General features: G+C 44.8%; 1 protein-coding gene across 7 annotated transcripts in view; it reads right to left on the bottom strand.

The window, feature by feature from the left end:
• The window catches only part of WDFY4 (WDFY family member 4), a 306,252-nt gene that overhangs the window by 139,527 nt on the left and 149,948 nt on the right, over nt 1-16,777 (bottom strand). For 6 of the 7 annotated variants that reach the window (XM_042959970.1, XM_042959972.1, XM_042959973.1 and 3 more), the window contains 6 exons: nt 16,467-16,581; nt 15,027-15,184; nt 11,964-12,202; nt 9,846-9,967; nt 7,302-7,487; nt 5,798-5,934 (listed from right to left, as the gene is read on the bottom strand). In XM_042959970.1, the coding sequence (XP_042815904.1) occupies nt 5,798-5,934; nt 7,302-7,487; nt 9,846-9,967; nt 11,964-12,202; nt 15,027-15,184; nt 16,467-16,581 (957 nt within the window). Of the gene's footprint in view, nt 1-5,797; nt 5,935-7,301; nt 7,488-9,845; nt 9,968-11,963; nt 12,203-15,026; nt 15,185-15,913; nt 16,157-16,466; nt 16,582-16,777 lie in introns of those variants that run through there. The other variant, XM_042959974.1, reaches the window with a different exon arrangement.

Here is a 16,777-nt window from a genome sequence, read left to right as displayed (position 1 = left end):
CTGGCTTGTTCCTCCCGATTCTCTGCAGATCCAATAAAACCATCTGAATCGCACACCTCTCACACCTGCCACACCCAGGGGGCCTTTCTTTTCACAGCCTGATTGAGAAGAGGCCAGGGCCCCTTTCTTTTGCTCATCCCAGCCTTGGTTAAACAGAAGTCTCTTGTGTGTTCTTTGATTTCCACTGCTCCAGCTACTGCCCCTGAAGCCTCCTTATCTCCCTCCTAAGTGATGTCACAGCCCCGGTCTGGCCCTTCCCTCGGGGGCTCTAACCTCCAATCCTACCCCTACAAAGGAAACATACCTCTCCCCCATTATGTAACACTCCCACCCCCCCCCCACTTCAGGAACATCTAGCATGAGCCATGGTGTCCTCCCTGTCTCCTGCAGTGACCTTGATCACCCCTGCCCCCCTGCTCACAGGCCTTGCAGCCACTCATCCTCACAGCCCCTTCCCACCCAGACCCCAGCTCTCATGTCCTATGTGCCCATTTTCTGTTTTCTAATGTTTTTTCTTTTCTTTTTCTTTTTTTGTTTTTTACTTATTTTTGAGAGAGAGCGCTCATACACAGGAGGGGCAGAGAGAGAGAGAATACCAAGCAGGCTCTGCACTATCAGCACAGAGCTCAATGAGGGGTTAATCTCAGGAACCATGAGATCATGACCTAAGCCAAAATCAAGAGTTGGGTGCTTAATCATCTGAGCCACCCAGGCACTCCTAATGCTTTTTCTAGAAAGAAAAGAAAAGAAAAGAAAAGAAAAGAAAAGAAAAGAAAAGAAAAGAAAAGAAAAGAAAAGAAAAGAAAAGAAAAGAAAAGAAAAGAAGGAAGGAAGGAAGGAAGGAAGGAAGAAAGAAAGAAAGAAAGAAAGAAAGAGGGAGGGAGGAAGGAAGAAGGAAGGAAGGAAGGGAAGAGGGAGAGAAAGAGGAAAGAGAGGGAGAGAGGAAAGAGGGAGGGAGAGGAAGGAAGGAAAGAAGGAAGGAAGGATGAAGGAAGGAAGGAAGAACATAGGAAGGAAGAAAGGAATGAAGGAAGAAGGAAGGAAGGGAGGAAGGAAGGAAGGAAGGAAGGAAGGAAGGAAGGAAGGAAGGAAAGAGGGAGGGAGAGGAAGGAAGGAAGGGAAGGAAATAAAGAGGGAGGGAGAGAGGAAGAAGGAAGGAAGGAAGGAAAGAGGGAGAGAGAGGAAAGAGGAAGGGAGAGGAAGGAAGGAAGGAGGGAAGGAGGGAGGAAGAGAGGAAAGAGGGAGGGAGAGGAAGGAAGGAAGGAAGGAAGGAAGGAAGGAAGGAAGGAAGGAGGGGGAAGGAGGGAGGAAGATTACATACTCTCTATTTTGGAATAATTCTGAATTTACAGAAAAGTTATATAGTACAGAGAGGTCCCGTCAACCCCTTACCTGCTTTCTCATAATGTTAATATCATACACTGCCACAGTGTGTCTACCATAGCTAAGAAACCAACATTAGTAGTTGATGTTTTTTCAGCTTATTTTTCAACAAGGAAGCCTACCACTGAGTCGGCAAGCCGCACACAGGCTGTGAAGAGGAATGGCTGGCCGGGGCACACACTCTGGGTTTCTCTAAACTGAAGGCGGACATGAAGCAGCTTCCCAGACACCATGGGTGGCCTTTGGTGGCCTCAAAGGAGCCCAAGGTCGCAACCTCTGTCCGACAGGCTGAAACCCACAGCCTTCACCCCAGGAGAGACCGTGACTTTACAATCTGATCCCAGAAGGGACTGTGATGGGGTCAGGAGAAGAAAAGGAAGAAATGACATCCATCATATCAGACTCGTCTCAAAGTTCAGCTCACCTGCCAAGAGGAGAACACTGTATACTGAAAATGAAGATAGGTAAGAAGAGTTAGGAATGGCGTATCGTATGTCTCACTCGAAGGAACAATTCATCAGTGCTACCGAGCTGTCAGCCGCTGACATGATAAGGAATAACACCAAATGAATAATGTTTCCTCCAAAACCAACTCCTTTAATTACAAGCCTCTTCTTTCCAGAGGAGAGACAGAAGATGCAGAAACACCAATTTCATGCACTTGTGCCTGAATAATGTCTCCATGCTGCTTTTTCCAGATGGCGACCTTCTCACTGGAGGGACTAATGATGTGGGCATATTTAGGGAAAAACCAATAACGGAGTCTTTAACCTTCAACAACAAAAAGCATGTTGTACAAAATGTTCCTTGGGATACATTAGAAAATATCAATTACATTGCTCACTGAGGTGTAATCAGCTGTAATAATCAAAATTAATTTTTAAAAATAATTAAACAGACCCCAGGGCAAACAGTCGATGCTCTCATCCTATGACATCACAGCGTACATATGTACCTGAAAAGTTGTGCCTTCTGTTAGCAACAAAGGCATCTCGCGAGGATGAGTGATGGATGCAGGATGTGAAGGCTAGTGAGTTTCATCGCAGGAAAAAGGGAGAAAGCATTTTATTCCCTCGCCCCATGCACATCCTCCTATGCACATTCTCCTATGTACCAGGCACCATGCCCAGCCCGACCGAGTTACTGATATTAGATGCTCCAAAGCAAACATGCAGTTAATTTTTAAAATTAAAACACAGCACACTTTGTTTCAAAACTAATTCATCTTTAAGAAAATCCACAAGGTACTATAAACTATAGAAAGGATGAATAAATCAGATGGAAGGTAAGCAGGGCTCAAACAGGAAGGAAGAAGCAGGGAAAGGGATGTGTGCATGTACATGAATGTGCATGTGCATGTTTTTTGCAGAAATTTATGCCACTAGGTGTGTGCAGTTATAAGACCTGGGTCATGTTTACCTCTCCGAGATTCTGAGTGCCCAGATCACCGTGCCCAGAAATAGACCACTGACAGGAGTCACAGTTCTTCCTGATGCTGACAGCTGAGGGAGACGTCCCCTGTGGCTGCCCTCTCCCCACTTTAGTCCAGCCACACTGGTCTTTGCTGCCTCAGAGCATTCCAGCACATGCCTGTCTCAGTGCCTTTGCCTGATGGTCCTCTCTGCCTGACTGCTCTTTCTCCAGAAAGTCACTTCCTTATTTCTCTGCTTCTATGCCCCCCTTCCAGAGAGGACTTTTGACCACCTTCATCTAAACAACCACCCTCTCCCACTTACCCTGCTCGATTTTTCCTCATTGCAATTAGCACCCTTCACATTTACAAATTTACTTGTTTATTGTCTATCTTCGCCCCCTAAAATGCAGTCTCCATGAAAGCAGAGAATATGTCAGATTGTTCTCTCTTCTGTAACCTCAGTGCTTACTTCAGGGTACAAAGTAAGCACTTGGTAAATATTTTGTTGAGTGAGTGAATGAATGAATGAATGAACGAACGAATGAGACCTCAATTGATGTAGAAGACAGTATCTTCAGCAGCCTGCCTTCACCAAAGACAGAACTGATTTAAAATATTTTTGCTTCCGTGTGAGCCCAGAGCAAACTGTGACAAGCCCTTTGTAGACCTACATGGCCTCAAGTATTGCAATCTATTCAAGCTTCTTTCGGGTGAGCTATTTCTCAATCGATCTCCCCAGGACTCAGAGGCAACTTAGCCGAGCCAAGGGCAGTGGCCTAGGAGAGGATGGGGAAGTGGCTGAAGGCACATCAATAGTCTGCAAGGGCTCCCATACAATGCACATCCACGCCAGCATCCCAGCTGTCCCTTCCCTAGCTTCCACAGCCAGACGGACCTGACCCCTGGGGACAAAGCTAACTTGGTCAAAGAACAGAAGTTCCAGGGTGAAGCCAGGGGGGAAGAGGGGCTGGACCCCTCCTGTCACAAATGGCCTTGGTCAGGAGCAAGTGCTTGGGCACCAGTGGGGACGCTCCAAGCTTCGGGGGCTCAGAAGAGCTATACTGCAGGTGAGATGGTCATCCCTTTGGCGGAGAGAACAATAAGGTGGGATCAAATTTTGGAAACTGTCTTCCATTTCTAAAGCACTTGCAGTTTCCAAGTGCTTCCACATGTTCTAGTATAGACAGAGCACAGTTGTAAGATCAGGAATTGAGGCTCTGAGAGGTCACAGAATTGCCTAAGGTCAAGCTCAGTAGTACAGAGACAGGAGACCCTTTCTTGACTCCGCCATTTCCTGGCTGCAAAGCCCTTGACTGTTTTTTTGTTTTTTTTTTTAAGATTCAATGTACACATCTATACAATCAGCCAATCAACAAGCTGACTGAGCAGTGTCTTCCACAAGCCAATGTGTTAAGGACGCATCCTACCCTCAGTTCTGAGTATGAGGTGGCCAGACAGCCCAGTCAAGTTCATTTTGTTTCCCCTTCTATGTTTGTGCTCTGTCTCCCTATGTCCGAAATCCTCTTGTTTCTGAAGCTCAGAAAGAAGAAAGTCTCCTTCCCGGGCTACCTGAGCAGTTACAGGCAGCCCGCATTCCTCTCTTCTCCACCGCATCTGATGATAGTACCCTCCCATCAGTCACTGGCCACAATAGACAACGGAGCCATTGAGACAGCAGAGCCCACATTCTGAGCAGGGGGGATTTGGAGCCAACCTCATTTTCCAAAGTTACATGGGCAGAAAGCTCCTGCTGTGTAATGGGTCTATCAACCATCTATTCCACCTCCCTGGGGAGCCCCTTCCCACAGTTTCCCACAGTTATCTGTCCCCTTGTGGAGACAAAGAGACAAAGACTCAGGGAAGTTAAGTAAATGACCCAACGTTTCCTGATCCCAAGGTCATGTTCATTCAATGACCACAGTCTGCCTCTGAAAATAAGTGACTCCAGCATTAGAATATGTGACACATTGTGCTTCTCAAGAAGAGCCTCAGTATATTTCTAGTCCTATATGCTCTTGCAGAACCTTGCCACTTCCCCCACCAGAAGGTAGAGTCTATTTCTGCCCCCCCACCCCCCCGCTGCCTTGAACCCAAGCAGAATTGTGTGCCTATCTTGACCAAAGGAATGCAGCAGAGGTGAAGCTAGGTCATGGAAGGCGATGTGGCTTCTGCCTGACTGACTCTCTCTCTCTCTCTCTCTCTGTATCTCTCTGTATCTGTCCGTCTGTCTGTCTGTATCTCCTTCCCCCTTATTTGGAAATTAGCCCTTGAAACCCAGCCTCCAGGTTGTAAGAAAGCCCAGGACCTACGGAGAAGCCAGGTATAGGTATTCCAGCCAGCAGTCTCAGCTAAGGTCTCAGACTGAAGTCAGCAGCAACCATCAGCTGTATGAGTAAATGAGCCTTCCAAGGATCCCAGCCAAGGCCCCAGACATCATGGAGTAGAGGCACCTCCCCACCCCTTCCGTGCTCCAAACTCCTTACGACAGCATCCATGATCACAAAAACCCATTGTTGGTGCCACTGAGTTTTAGGATGGTTTGTTATAGAGCTTTAAAGAAATTAATTTCAAAAAATCCCGACAACTCAGCCCCACATAGTCAAGAGGATCCACCGCTACATCTCCTGGCAACGGTGCCAATGTTTTTGACCCCTTTGCTGAGTCCACACATACGGCTCTTACTGAACTGTGGGCTAGTGCTCTCTGAGCACACGTGACTCAAAAGGAGAATAGCAAGTAGCACTGGTTCGGGTTTTAATGCCGTAAGCAACCCCTGCTCTTGGAGCCCCAGGGGAGCCCATAGTCACTTCAAGTTAAAGCCAGCCTAAGACCTGGTTCCCCTACATGTAGCTGCAACTGGGAAGTCACATGCATAACCTTAAATGCTCAGAAGAACATGGAATTGAGTCATACCCAGCAACAACAGACAGAGAAGACATGACTCACGGGATCTGAAACAAAGGCCTGATGCTTCTCCAGGGAAGAGGGATCTGAGCTCACCTCTGTCTTGCACTCAGGGTCCTTGGCCTGCCTCCCGGGCATCAGCCTCATTGCTGAAGACAAGCTGCCACTCCACGAGGAGACCTTGCTCGGATGTCCCACGTTCGAGCGGCTGGCCAGCGACTTCTTCTCAGATGCTAGGAACAGGGAAGCAAAAACTGTCAGAGGTGAAGTTGAAAGGAGGATACACACTATTTTGCAACTGGCTTGGCTTTCAAAGGGCCATCCGGGGTCACAAGCCTCTTGCGCCTCCTCCAGTAAGGAAAACAGCCCAGGCTACAAGCTTACACTGCCGTCTTCTGACTAAGAAATACAGTGTGGGTTTCAGGGTCACCAGACCTGGCTTAGACCCCTAGCTCCACTGACTCAAAGTGAGATGCTGGACAAGTTAGTTAAGTCCTTGAGCCTCAGTGTCCTCATCCTGCAAACTGGGAATAATAGCGTCTAACCTCATTCTGGTGTCATGAAGAGTAAATAAGATTATGTGTTTCAAACACAGGCCATCAAACAGAGAATTTTCTGTATATGATTGCTGGCAACAAGAGAGCCATTTGTAAGCATGGGGTGCATCTCACCATTTTATTCACTACATGTGCATGGGGATATATGTCCTATTTTATTAACCTTTTCCCTGAAATGGAATCTGACACTTTGACCTCAAACTACACATGTATATACATAGGCATGTACATACATACGCATTTTCCAGGGTTAATTTGGAAAGCCGATAAATAAAAGTTCTATACCGCCGGGCAGTCTGGGATGACACACATGGAAGTGACTAACTCATAAGTCACTGTCAATGTTGTGATGCTAGAAGACTTCAAACAAGTACGTGAGCCATAATTCGAGAGCAATGACCACTTTAAAACCAAAATTGAGGGGTACCTGGCTGGCTCAGTCGGTAGAACATGTGACTCTCGATCTTGGGGTTGTGAGCTCAAGCCCCACACTAGGTATAGAGATTACTTAGAAATAAAATATTTTAAACAATTAAAAAAATAAAAACAAAATTAAAACATCATTCCTGCAGGTGCAATAACTCATATGAGGGGGGAAATGCTGAGTCACTGAAAGAATGGAGGGGTCATTAATATCTTAGGGATGAAAACTCTCACTTGAAACATGAAGAACCTGGGAATCCAGGTCACTGCATGATTTGGTGGCAAGGTTTCAAAGCTGGTAGGTGAATATCAGGACAGGACCTAGAATCCTAAGCTCTAGGCTAGACATGGTAGACAGAGCTAGACATCTAGCTCTGACATGGCACACTCTCTAAGAGATTACTAGTATCTGCTTGCAGCTCTGGCCTTCCTTTCACCCAAGATGCAAAGCAGCTTTCATTCTTCACACTCAAAGATGCATGAGGTTTCAGTAATCCCCACCAAAGGGATGAGAGAGGAGGTCTGGGTGGAAAAGGCTCTGGGCCCTGAGTGGAACTTTGGGCAAGTCCACATCTATGAGACTCAGCAGTTCTGTTCCCTGGAGCCAAGTGGACAGAGACCTAAGTAATGCTGCCAGGCCTTGAGCATCGTCTCCTCCCAGAGTGGGGTAATCTCTTCAATCTTCACTTCTCTGTCTCCAGGTTTCACAGAGAGATCAATCTTGAAGGTGTCCTCCAGCTCCTGCCGCCTCTGTGCCACGAGCTGCTGCCACAGGGTCCGCACTGTCTTTTGGATGTTGTGCTGGACTAACAGAGAGAGTATATCACACAATCAGGATGGCCTCAGTGCCTGTCCCAGCAAGGGCCGGAGATGATGTATCACGGCTGCTTTTATTGCGTCTTTCTTGAATATCACTCAAGCTTTGCAACTTCCAGCCAGAAAGCGGTCAGTATGTAGACAACGCTACCAACATCCATGTGAGCTGGCCTTTCCCCCACCTCTAACTGCCCACCACCAGGTCCTGTCTGGGACAGGATGTATGTTCAGAGCTGGGAGACACGATTGATGGGCACAAGAAATCTCTTTCTCCCACCCCCAAGTGTCATTAAATACCAACGGCAAAAATACTTATGTAAGCTCTAGGTAACCAAATACCACCCCCAACAGCTCCTTCCAATGTACCTTCTATGTTGAGCCCTCAAAGGAATGGACACCAAACCCAAGACTGTGCCTAGGGACCTAGGACCCAAGCCAGTCCTCTTTCCTGGCACTGCATCATGCTTCCCACTGCCCACCAATCTCAATGCCCTGGATTTGCCCAGATATGAGCCAATCTACCAGGCCAGTTCTACCTGCTATGCCCCATAATTACAATACCCTGAACATTGCCTAAACACCCTTGGATCTTGAACCACTGAGTCCCTCCTCTAGTACCAGCCCCTATAGTCTATTTTTTCCACCCTAGAAGGATGGACATTGCTCAGTCCACTCTTCTAGCTAGACCAAAATACAAATATTTATGTTGTAATTAACAGTGCGCCAGAGTATGTTTTAAACTCATGAGAGTTGTAAGCACTGGATTTGGGCACCTATGTGACCAAAAAACAGACGCCCTTGTGCCTACTATCTGGTATCACAATGTGAGCGGCACAGTCAACAAACCAAAATGGTGAAAGCAAGTCTGCTGAAGCTTCTTAGATCAAAACAGAGCAAGAGCTAGGGGCGCCTAGGTGGCTCCGTTGAAGTGTCCAACTTCAGCTCAGGTCATGATCTCACAGTTCATGAGTTCCAGCCTCACATCAGGCTCTCACACAGAGACCACTTTGGATCCTCTGCCTCGCTCTCTCTCAAAAATAAATAAACATTTGGGGTCCCGGGGTGGCTCAGTTGGTTAAGCATCCGACTCTTGGTTTCAGTTCAGGTCATGATCTCACGGTTCATGAGTTCGAGCCTTCCATTGGGCTCTACACTGGCAGTGTGGTGCCTACTTTGGATTATCTCTCACCCTCTCTCTCTGCTCCTCCCCTGATCACACTCTCTCTGTCTCTCAAAATATAAATTAATTAATTAAAAAAATAAAAAATAGATAAACATTTTTTAAAAGAGCAATTTCTTTTTTAAATTTATTTTCTTTAAAAAAATTTTTTTTAAACATTTATTTATTTTTGAGACAGAGAGAGACAGAGCATGAATGGGGGAGGGTCAGAGAGAGAGGGAGACACAGAATCCGAAACAGGTTCCAGGCTCTGAGTGGTCAGCACAGAGCGCGACGTGGGGCTCGAACTCATGGACCGCGAGATCATGACCTGAGCTGAAGTCAGAGGCTTAATCGACTGAGCCACCCAAGCACTCCTGTTTTTTAAATTTATTTTCAAGTTAGCTAACATACAATGTAGTCTTGGCTTCAGGAGTAGATTTCTGTGACTCATTGCTTACATACAACACCAATTCCTTATCCCAACAAGTGCCCTCCTCAATGACCATCACCCACTTTCCCCACCCCCACTAACCCTCAGTTTGTTCTCTGTATTTAAGAGTCTTTTATGGTTTGCCTCCCTCTCTGCTTTTATCTTATTTTCCCTTTCCTTCCTCTATGGTCATCTGTTAAATTTCTCAAATTCCACATATGGAATCTGATGGGTAAAAATCATATGATATCTGTCTTTCTCTGACTGACTTATTTCACTTAGCATAATACCCTCCAGTTCCATTCACATTGTTGCAAATGGCTAGATTTCATTTAAAAAAAGCAATTTCTAAACACATGGATCTGGCTGCTACTTTTTTTTTTTTTTTTTTTTACAAATTGCCAATCACCTTTACTTGATTTGATGTAAGCAAATTTAAAAAATGAACTCAATCAAGCCAAAAATCTCATAGAAATAATGAGTTTATTGACCCCATTTTCTAGAGAAGAAAGTTGAGAGAGAGCTTGGTAAAGGACTGAACAAGAGGAGGTGACATTCCAGTTCCCATATCTAGCGATCCAAAGGAAAATTCAAGAGACCACCTGAGAAGTGAAATCAACTTATGGTGAAATCCCTAGAATGTTAGTAAGTCACCAAGTTCTTAGTCTGACCAAGTCTCACAGAGCTGAAGAATGAAATCCAGAAGTTAGCACCACTCACCCACTCTCCCAAAAATAAACAACAAACAACATGTACCATCATTCAAACTTGGGAAGTCTTCCTCTCCTTTTTCTCTTACTTCTTCATTTGGAGAAAGAAAGACTTGATGATAAGGAGTCATTCTAGGCTTGGGTTCCAGTCCAAATCCTTCTGGATAACTAGGAGACAAGAGATTTTTCACTATAAACTCCAGTTTCTTTAAGATCATTCTATTGTTCTTTATTACAAATAATCATCCTCTAAACTCAATACATATCAATTGGAAAAACTTGTCTAATCAAGTTAAACCAAACATGTCATGGCAATTTCTGTGACAGATATTATAGCATTCTGGAAAATAGGAAAACTTCTTTTTTTTATTCTTGTTTTATTAAATCTAATCCAGGCTCCCAGCAGGCCTCCTGAACTCTCTCCTGGTTTCCCAACCATCAGGACTGGTCATTTGTTTTTGTAGACTCCCAAAGTATTGACCTCTACCTTTGTTTGGCCCTGATCTCATCCCACTTGGAAGGGGCCAGGCAAGCTTCATGGGCCTGTGACCTGTGCAGTTGTACAGGGTCCACACTCAGAAAGGCCCCATGCTTGGACTCTGCTGTCCCTGTCTTGAAATTCTTAGTAAATTTTGAACAACACGTCTGCATTTTTTGCAGGATCCTGCACATCACGTAGCTGGTTCTAAGTGCAGGCATAGGGGTTTACATATTAGGTTTCCCATGAACCGTTTGCTCTGGGGCCCCTTCAATCATGTTAATGTCCACATGCCTTCTTCTCTGGGCCCCTTCAATCAACCAAGCAGAATAGACACTCAGTACATGTTTGTGGATTGAACCAAAAACGACAAACAAGGAAATGAAAATATACCATTATATGAGAATATCCATTCTTGAAATTTCTAGGATAAAGTCCCTTTAGATTTTAAGGCCATTTAGCTACCCAGAGGGATCTGAGGAAGGTGGAAATCCAAACATACACATAGGGTGGCATCTGCCGTTCTTACCTATGCTTCCAATATGGATAGACTTAATTCTTAAAATACAAACGAGAGAAGACCCTCCCAATTTAATCTACCACAAATGGGTTCTTTTATTTCACACAAATAAAATAGCAAATGCCTCCTCTGGGCTAGGAGTGTTTTGAAGTGATTCCCAGGGAGTTTTAAGACAAATCAAGTCTAGAGTTTTGTAACATCCAATAGTCAATTTGACAGAATTTTTGGATTTTTTTTTCAAGTAGTAAGATATAATAGGTACTGGTATAAAAACAACAACAACAACAACAACAACAACAACACAAAGACAAGAGCAAAGTGTAATCTCCCATAGCCCACCTTTCCTCTACACTCAACATGGCTCTATTAGTAACAGATAGCATTTATGGGGCACCTGGGTGGTTCAGTCGGTTAAGCTAGATTTCGGCTCAGGTCTTGATCTCACGGTCTGTGGGATCAAGCCCCGCGTTGAGCTCTGTGTGCTGACAGCCTACTTGAGATTCTCTTTTTCAAAAGTAAATAAACATTTTTTAAAAAGAGAGAGATAGCATTTGTAAGCATATAATCCCAAGGCAATGGTGATACAGAATATTCACACATGAAAAAAAAGAAAGTGCATATACACAGAAAAATCTAACATATTTCAAACTTCGGACTTCAAGAAAAGGATTTAACTAAACTTATTTCAATTTCTTTTTATTAGAATTTCCTATACAAGTGTGCTTATGGATATCATTTTATATCACAAATTGTGTGTGTGTGTGTGTGTGTGTAATTTTTTCTGCAAGAAAATTATGCCCACTTTGCATGATACAATTTATTATATATTTTTCCATTCTAAGAGTGCATTTATCAAATGTTAATATTTCTAAAATCTGGCTGCATCATAAAATCAATGTGTATATTCAATGTCGAGCTTTCTGCCCCAAAAATGAAATCAATAAGATATCTTACAACCTGAGAATTGTGGAAAAGGGGTAAATTATTAATCCATGATGATTCTTGCTGCTGAGTCACATGGACAGATTATCAAACACTGCCCATAATTTGGACAACCAGATAACCGATATATATACCATTTGTATTGGCCCCAATCAAGTGTCCCTCTAAAGCTTTCTTCTCTGCATTGACCACCAGTAGGCAGGAAACAAGTAAGCAGTCCTTACCTTCTCTCATTGAGCAGCAAAAAACAATACATGAGACACAGGAGGAAGCTGGTGTTGGAATTATAGGTGGCAAAGATAATGTCCCAGTGTTCCTGTAGGAAGCCCAAGATGCTGAGAAGACTAAGGCATTCGGAGAGTGATTGCTGGGGCTTGGACAGGCAGTAAAGAATGACTTTATTTAAACTGCTGTACAAAGCACTGATGATAGCATCCCTTGGAGAAGAGGCATTCTCGATGACCTGTGTCATAAAATAAACACACATATACACACGCATACTTGTGAACACTTTGTGAGTTTAAATGCTAACCCAGTTAACTGAGAAAATGATACAATCTTAGAATCTCTTTTGGATTTCAAAAAGTTGGCATGATCTGAAATTCAAATAGGGCTACTTTCCTCTACCTCTGAGCTTCTATTTAAGTGAATGATCACTAAAGTGAATTCAAAAACATAGATTTATCAAAAACTTGTGCGGAAAAGAAATTTTAAAAACATAAAAATTAAAATTAAAAATTAAAAAGTTAAAAAAAAAGAAAAGAAATTAAAAGCTTACCACCATCATATTATAAAAAATAGATGGGAACCAGAAATTTCTGAAATACTGGTAACATGGTTGACATTCAGTGTATGAGAATATGCTATTTATAGTGTCTACTTTTTAAAATATATTATTAACTATTAATAGTATTTATATAGAGAGTGTTTACAATATTCCCAGTATCACGCTAAGCATTTTTGCATCCATGAACATGAACTGTTCATTTAAACATCATAATAAAATGAAGTGAGTATTAAGATTATCCTACTTTAGGGATAAGGAGGCTGAGGGTCAGAGAGCTTAAGTGGTCAGCAAGGGTCAAACCCACATCAGACATTGAGTCGTGCTCTTAACCACTGTATCCTCTAACAGAGATGGGAGTCCAACAAATTGTAGTACATGAGAAACTTAGAGGCGGAAGGCAGAAGGTCCTGATCTGTAGCCTTAACACTGATTGGTCCATCCATCTGTTTGGTTTCCTTGCTTCATTGTAACTAACAAATAAAAAGTCCTGGAGATCTAATGCACAGCATAGTGATTATAGACAATAATACTGTCTTATAAACTTTAAAGGTGCTAAGAGACCAGATCTTAATTGTTTCCACCACAAAAACGAAATGATAATTACGTGACTTGATAGAGGTGTTAGCTAACACTATGGTGGGAATCCTATTGTGATATATAAATGTATCAAATCAACATTAAACTTATATTCTGTTATATGGCAATTATATCTCAATAGAAACAAATCAGAAATTTTTAAAAACAAAAGACTCCATAGCCAAAAACTATGCGCAAAGTGTTTCAGTCTACTAGAGAGATCATTCGTTAATTATAGATTGCTCTCTTAGAATTACATCGGTAATGTAAGAATTTATACCAGTGAATTTAAGTTTTATTTAAATCTGCTGGAATTTGGGATTTATGTTTTCATCATCATCCTGTCCTGCTCCTCAGATGGGTCACATCTGTCAACCTGAGGTTGAGGTTTGTGAGAGTCACAGGCAGTGAGCAGGAGAGAAGGATGACGGATGTGTGAGGAGCTTAGTCTGGCCTGGCACCCCCTGAAGGCACATCAGCCCCAGTGGACACCCACTCTGAGTATCTGCCTTTACACTGGGGAGCTGCTATTCATTGGACATTTGCATCCCCCCAGAACACATATATTGAAACCCCAGGTCGGGTCTCTGGGAGGTAAGTAGGTCATTAGAATGGAACCCTCATGGTGGGATTAGTGCCCTTATAAGAAAAGACAAGAAAGAGCTGGCTTCCTCTCTTTCTCCAGCTCATGAGGATACGGGCAGAAGATGGCCATCTGCAAACCAGGAAGAGAGCTCTCCCCAGACACCAGATCTGCTGGAGCCTTGACCTTGGACTTCCCAACCTCTAGAACTGTGAGAAAGGATGTCTTTTGTTCAGCTGCCCAGCCCATAATGTTGTCAAAGTGGCCTGAGCCAAGTAAGACGGGACCTCAGTGGCTTCCCTCGTTTCTCAACACAACGTCCCAACAATCTGATTCTAATCCCCTCAGAGACGACAAGGGATATCTCTCCCATCTTGGGGTTTTTCTTGAGAAAGCATCTGAATGCATTCTGTTCGGGCTTGCCCAGAAATGTGCATCAGTCAGAATGACTATTGCCCTAGGAAATGTGCCAAGGCCCAGTCCTGGGGTCTGGGGTTGACTGCAGAGACAGAGGTGTTGGGGACACTGACGTCACCCTCTCTACGAAGCATGAACCCCCCTGGGTTCTGCTGCAGAGGACATGCCAAGAATGACTGGCAGGAGTTTCTGGAGGCAGATTTCAGCTTTCCAGCATTCACTGGTGCCCCACTGGCTGGGACTGCCTCACACCATCATGAGCTCCTCAGACAGGGAGAGCTCAAAAAAAGACTGAATGATTACTTGTCAGGAAATGTTCCCAGAATGTGAGGTGAGGACAAAGTAAAGGGTTCAACTCTAGAATTTTGAGAGTATGATTCTGTGTGTGTGCACACATGTACAATAAAGAACGTGTGCACATGTACACACACATGCTTACGTCTAAAGGTGTATGTATAGGCACGCATTTGCATGTGTGGGTGTGTATGTAGATCCATCTGGGGAGGGAAGGAGAGCACAGCGGGAATAATAGGGCTAGGAAAAAGTACTCTTGTGGCAATTTCAGGAAAGCCCACATGTGACCCATGGAGGTGCATATTAAGAATGAAATGAAATAAGTCTTTTGGAAATAAAGAGCTTTTTGGACCTTTGTTGCTCAGGTGCCAGCACAGGGGGCTGTAGCTCCCAGTCACTGAGATGGATCTCAGGTGGCCTGAGGTAAGAGCCCTGCAGGACACTCGACATCCACCCGGTGCTACCTGGGCCATCAAGGTCCTCTTTCCTCTCACCCATCATGGAATCTATTTCCAGGAAGGACAGCAGGTCCAACTGGACCAACCAGATAGCAGCCAACAGTGAGTCACAAGGACACTTGGTGGGTCAGTGGGAGTTTCTCCCCCACCATGGCCAGCCCAGGGTTCTTACCAACATGATGTGGTCTATGACGAAGAGAAGAATGTGTCGGGGGTCAGCTGAGAACATCCCACTGTATAGTTTCTCTACCAGCTTCTGGGTGAAGTAGGAGATGCTCGAGAGTGAAGGAGTCAAAGCAGCTTCTGCATTCGGCTGAGGCTCTTTACTGCCTGGGAGCGGGGGTGGGAGGACACAGACCAGGTCTGAGAAATCATCAGACTTCAAATGGTCTTCTCTCCATGACAGTCTTCAAGCCCCTCACGGTAACCAACCACATCTCACTCACCTCTGTATACCCCATTGTAACCTTCTGTATACCCTGTTGCTGGAAAATGGGGTCTTACACACAGTAGGTGCCCGATGTACACACATTTTTTTTCTCAAAAAAAAAATAGGTCTTTAACAATGTAGTCAGTGATATAAACCAAGTGGGGAGAAGGCAGACGAGGAGCAGCATTTCTTCCAGTAGGCATTTGGGGGGAGGGGGAGGAGCATTTAAGGCATATGGTAAATGGGAAGGCTGTCATGGTGACCCGAGGCCCTGTTGGGACAGAGGATAAAGGGACAGAGGATGAAGCTGCCACGTTGAACTGTCTGTGCTCACCATCATGGCAGGCGCTGTGCTCAGATGCGGGTGTGATGGTCTCAGCTAATTCTTATAACGACCCCCTGAGTTAGCCACAACTGCCATCCTCACTCACAGCTTCAGGCACCTGCCCTGAGTCACATCGCCATCTAGTGGCAGAGCCAAGAGCAGAAGTGGGAATAGCAAGCTTACGCTTTTCACTGCTCTACCTTACTGCCCTTCCCCAAGAAAGACCAAAAGTCAGGGTTGCCACATTGTGGGGCAAAGAAGAGTCCAGAAGATAAGTAAGCCATGTCACTAAGGATTCCATGGCTCAGAAACCACAGAGAGGACTTTTGTTTAATCTTGTTGGGAAGGTACAGCTTCTCTGGAACTAAGTATTCTGAAGGAAGCTTCAGTCTGAACTTCTTAGGGCAATGGCAGTGTCTTCATCCAGGTTCGTCCATTTAAGAAACACTTGCTGTGCCCAGTCTTGGGTGCAGAGAGAAAGATGCTGAGCAGAAGAATGTTAAATTCCAGTCGACATCTTGACTTCCCTCATGGGAAGAGGCCAATCCTACTGAAGCCAGAGGAGAACTGATTTTAGCTCAGAGGGCTTCTGCCTCTGAGTGGCCCAGTGATGGCAGGGTGTCATGGAGAGTGGAAAGCATGCCTCCCCTGGGGCCTCGAGGCAGCTTTTGGGAGGTCCCATCACAGAGTCATGGAGGGGCTGACGTGCAGGTGGGGGACGTCTTCCCATGGCTCCTAAGAAACACTGCAGCATTGTGACCCGGAGGCTGGGTCAGTAGCTGGTGGGCACACTGGCTTTCCTGCTCAGCTTCCAGAAGCTTTGTGTCATAAAGGAGGAGAAAGTCACCCCCACTCACCTCTGAGCACGGGCATGTTGCCTCCACTCGTCGTGTGAAATATTTCCATGGTGGAAAGCAGGACCTCAGATTGGAAATCCCGTTTCTTTTGGCTGGTGGCATTGTCTGGAGAAGCCTGGAAGCATACTGGGGACTCAGAGAGTGGCCACACGACCATCATGTCCACTTAGTGCTCACCGGCTCATATGCTAATACTACATCTGCTGGGAGCGTAGGCTGCAGAGAGCTCACAACTATCCTTCTCCAGGGCACTGCCCTCTGCTGATGAAGTCGCCTCACTGGTGAGGTGACGCCCGCTTGCTGGATGGAGG

This window comes from Panthera tigris, chromosome D2 (assembly GCF_018350195.1).
Source record: "Panthera tigris isolate Pti1 chromosome D2, P.tigris_Pti1_mat1.1, whole genome shotgun sequence".
NCBI classification, from domain to species: domain Eukaryota; kingdom Metazoa; phylum Chordata; class Mammalia; order Carnivora; family Felidae; genus Panthera; species Panthera tigris.
This window is presented reverse-complemented; position numbering and strand designations above follow the sequence as displayed.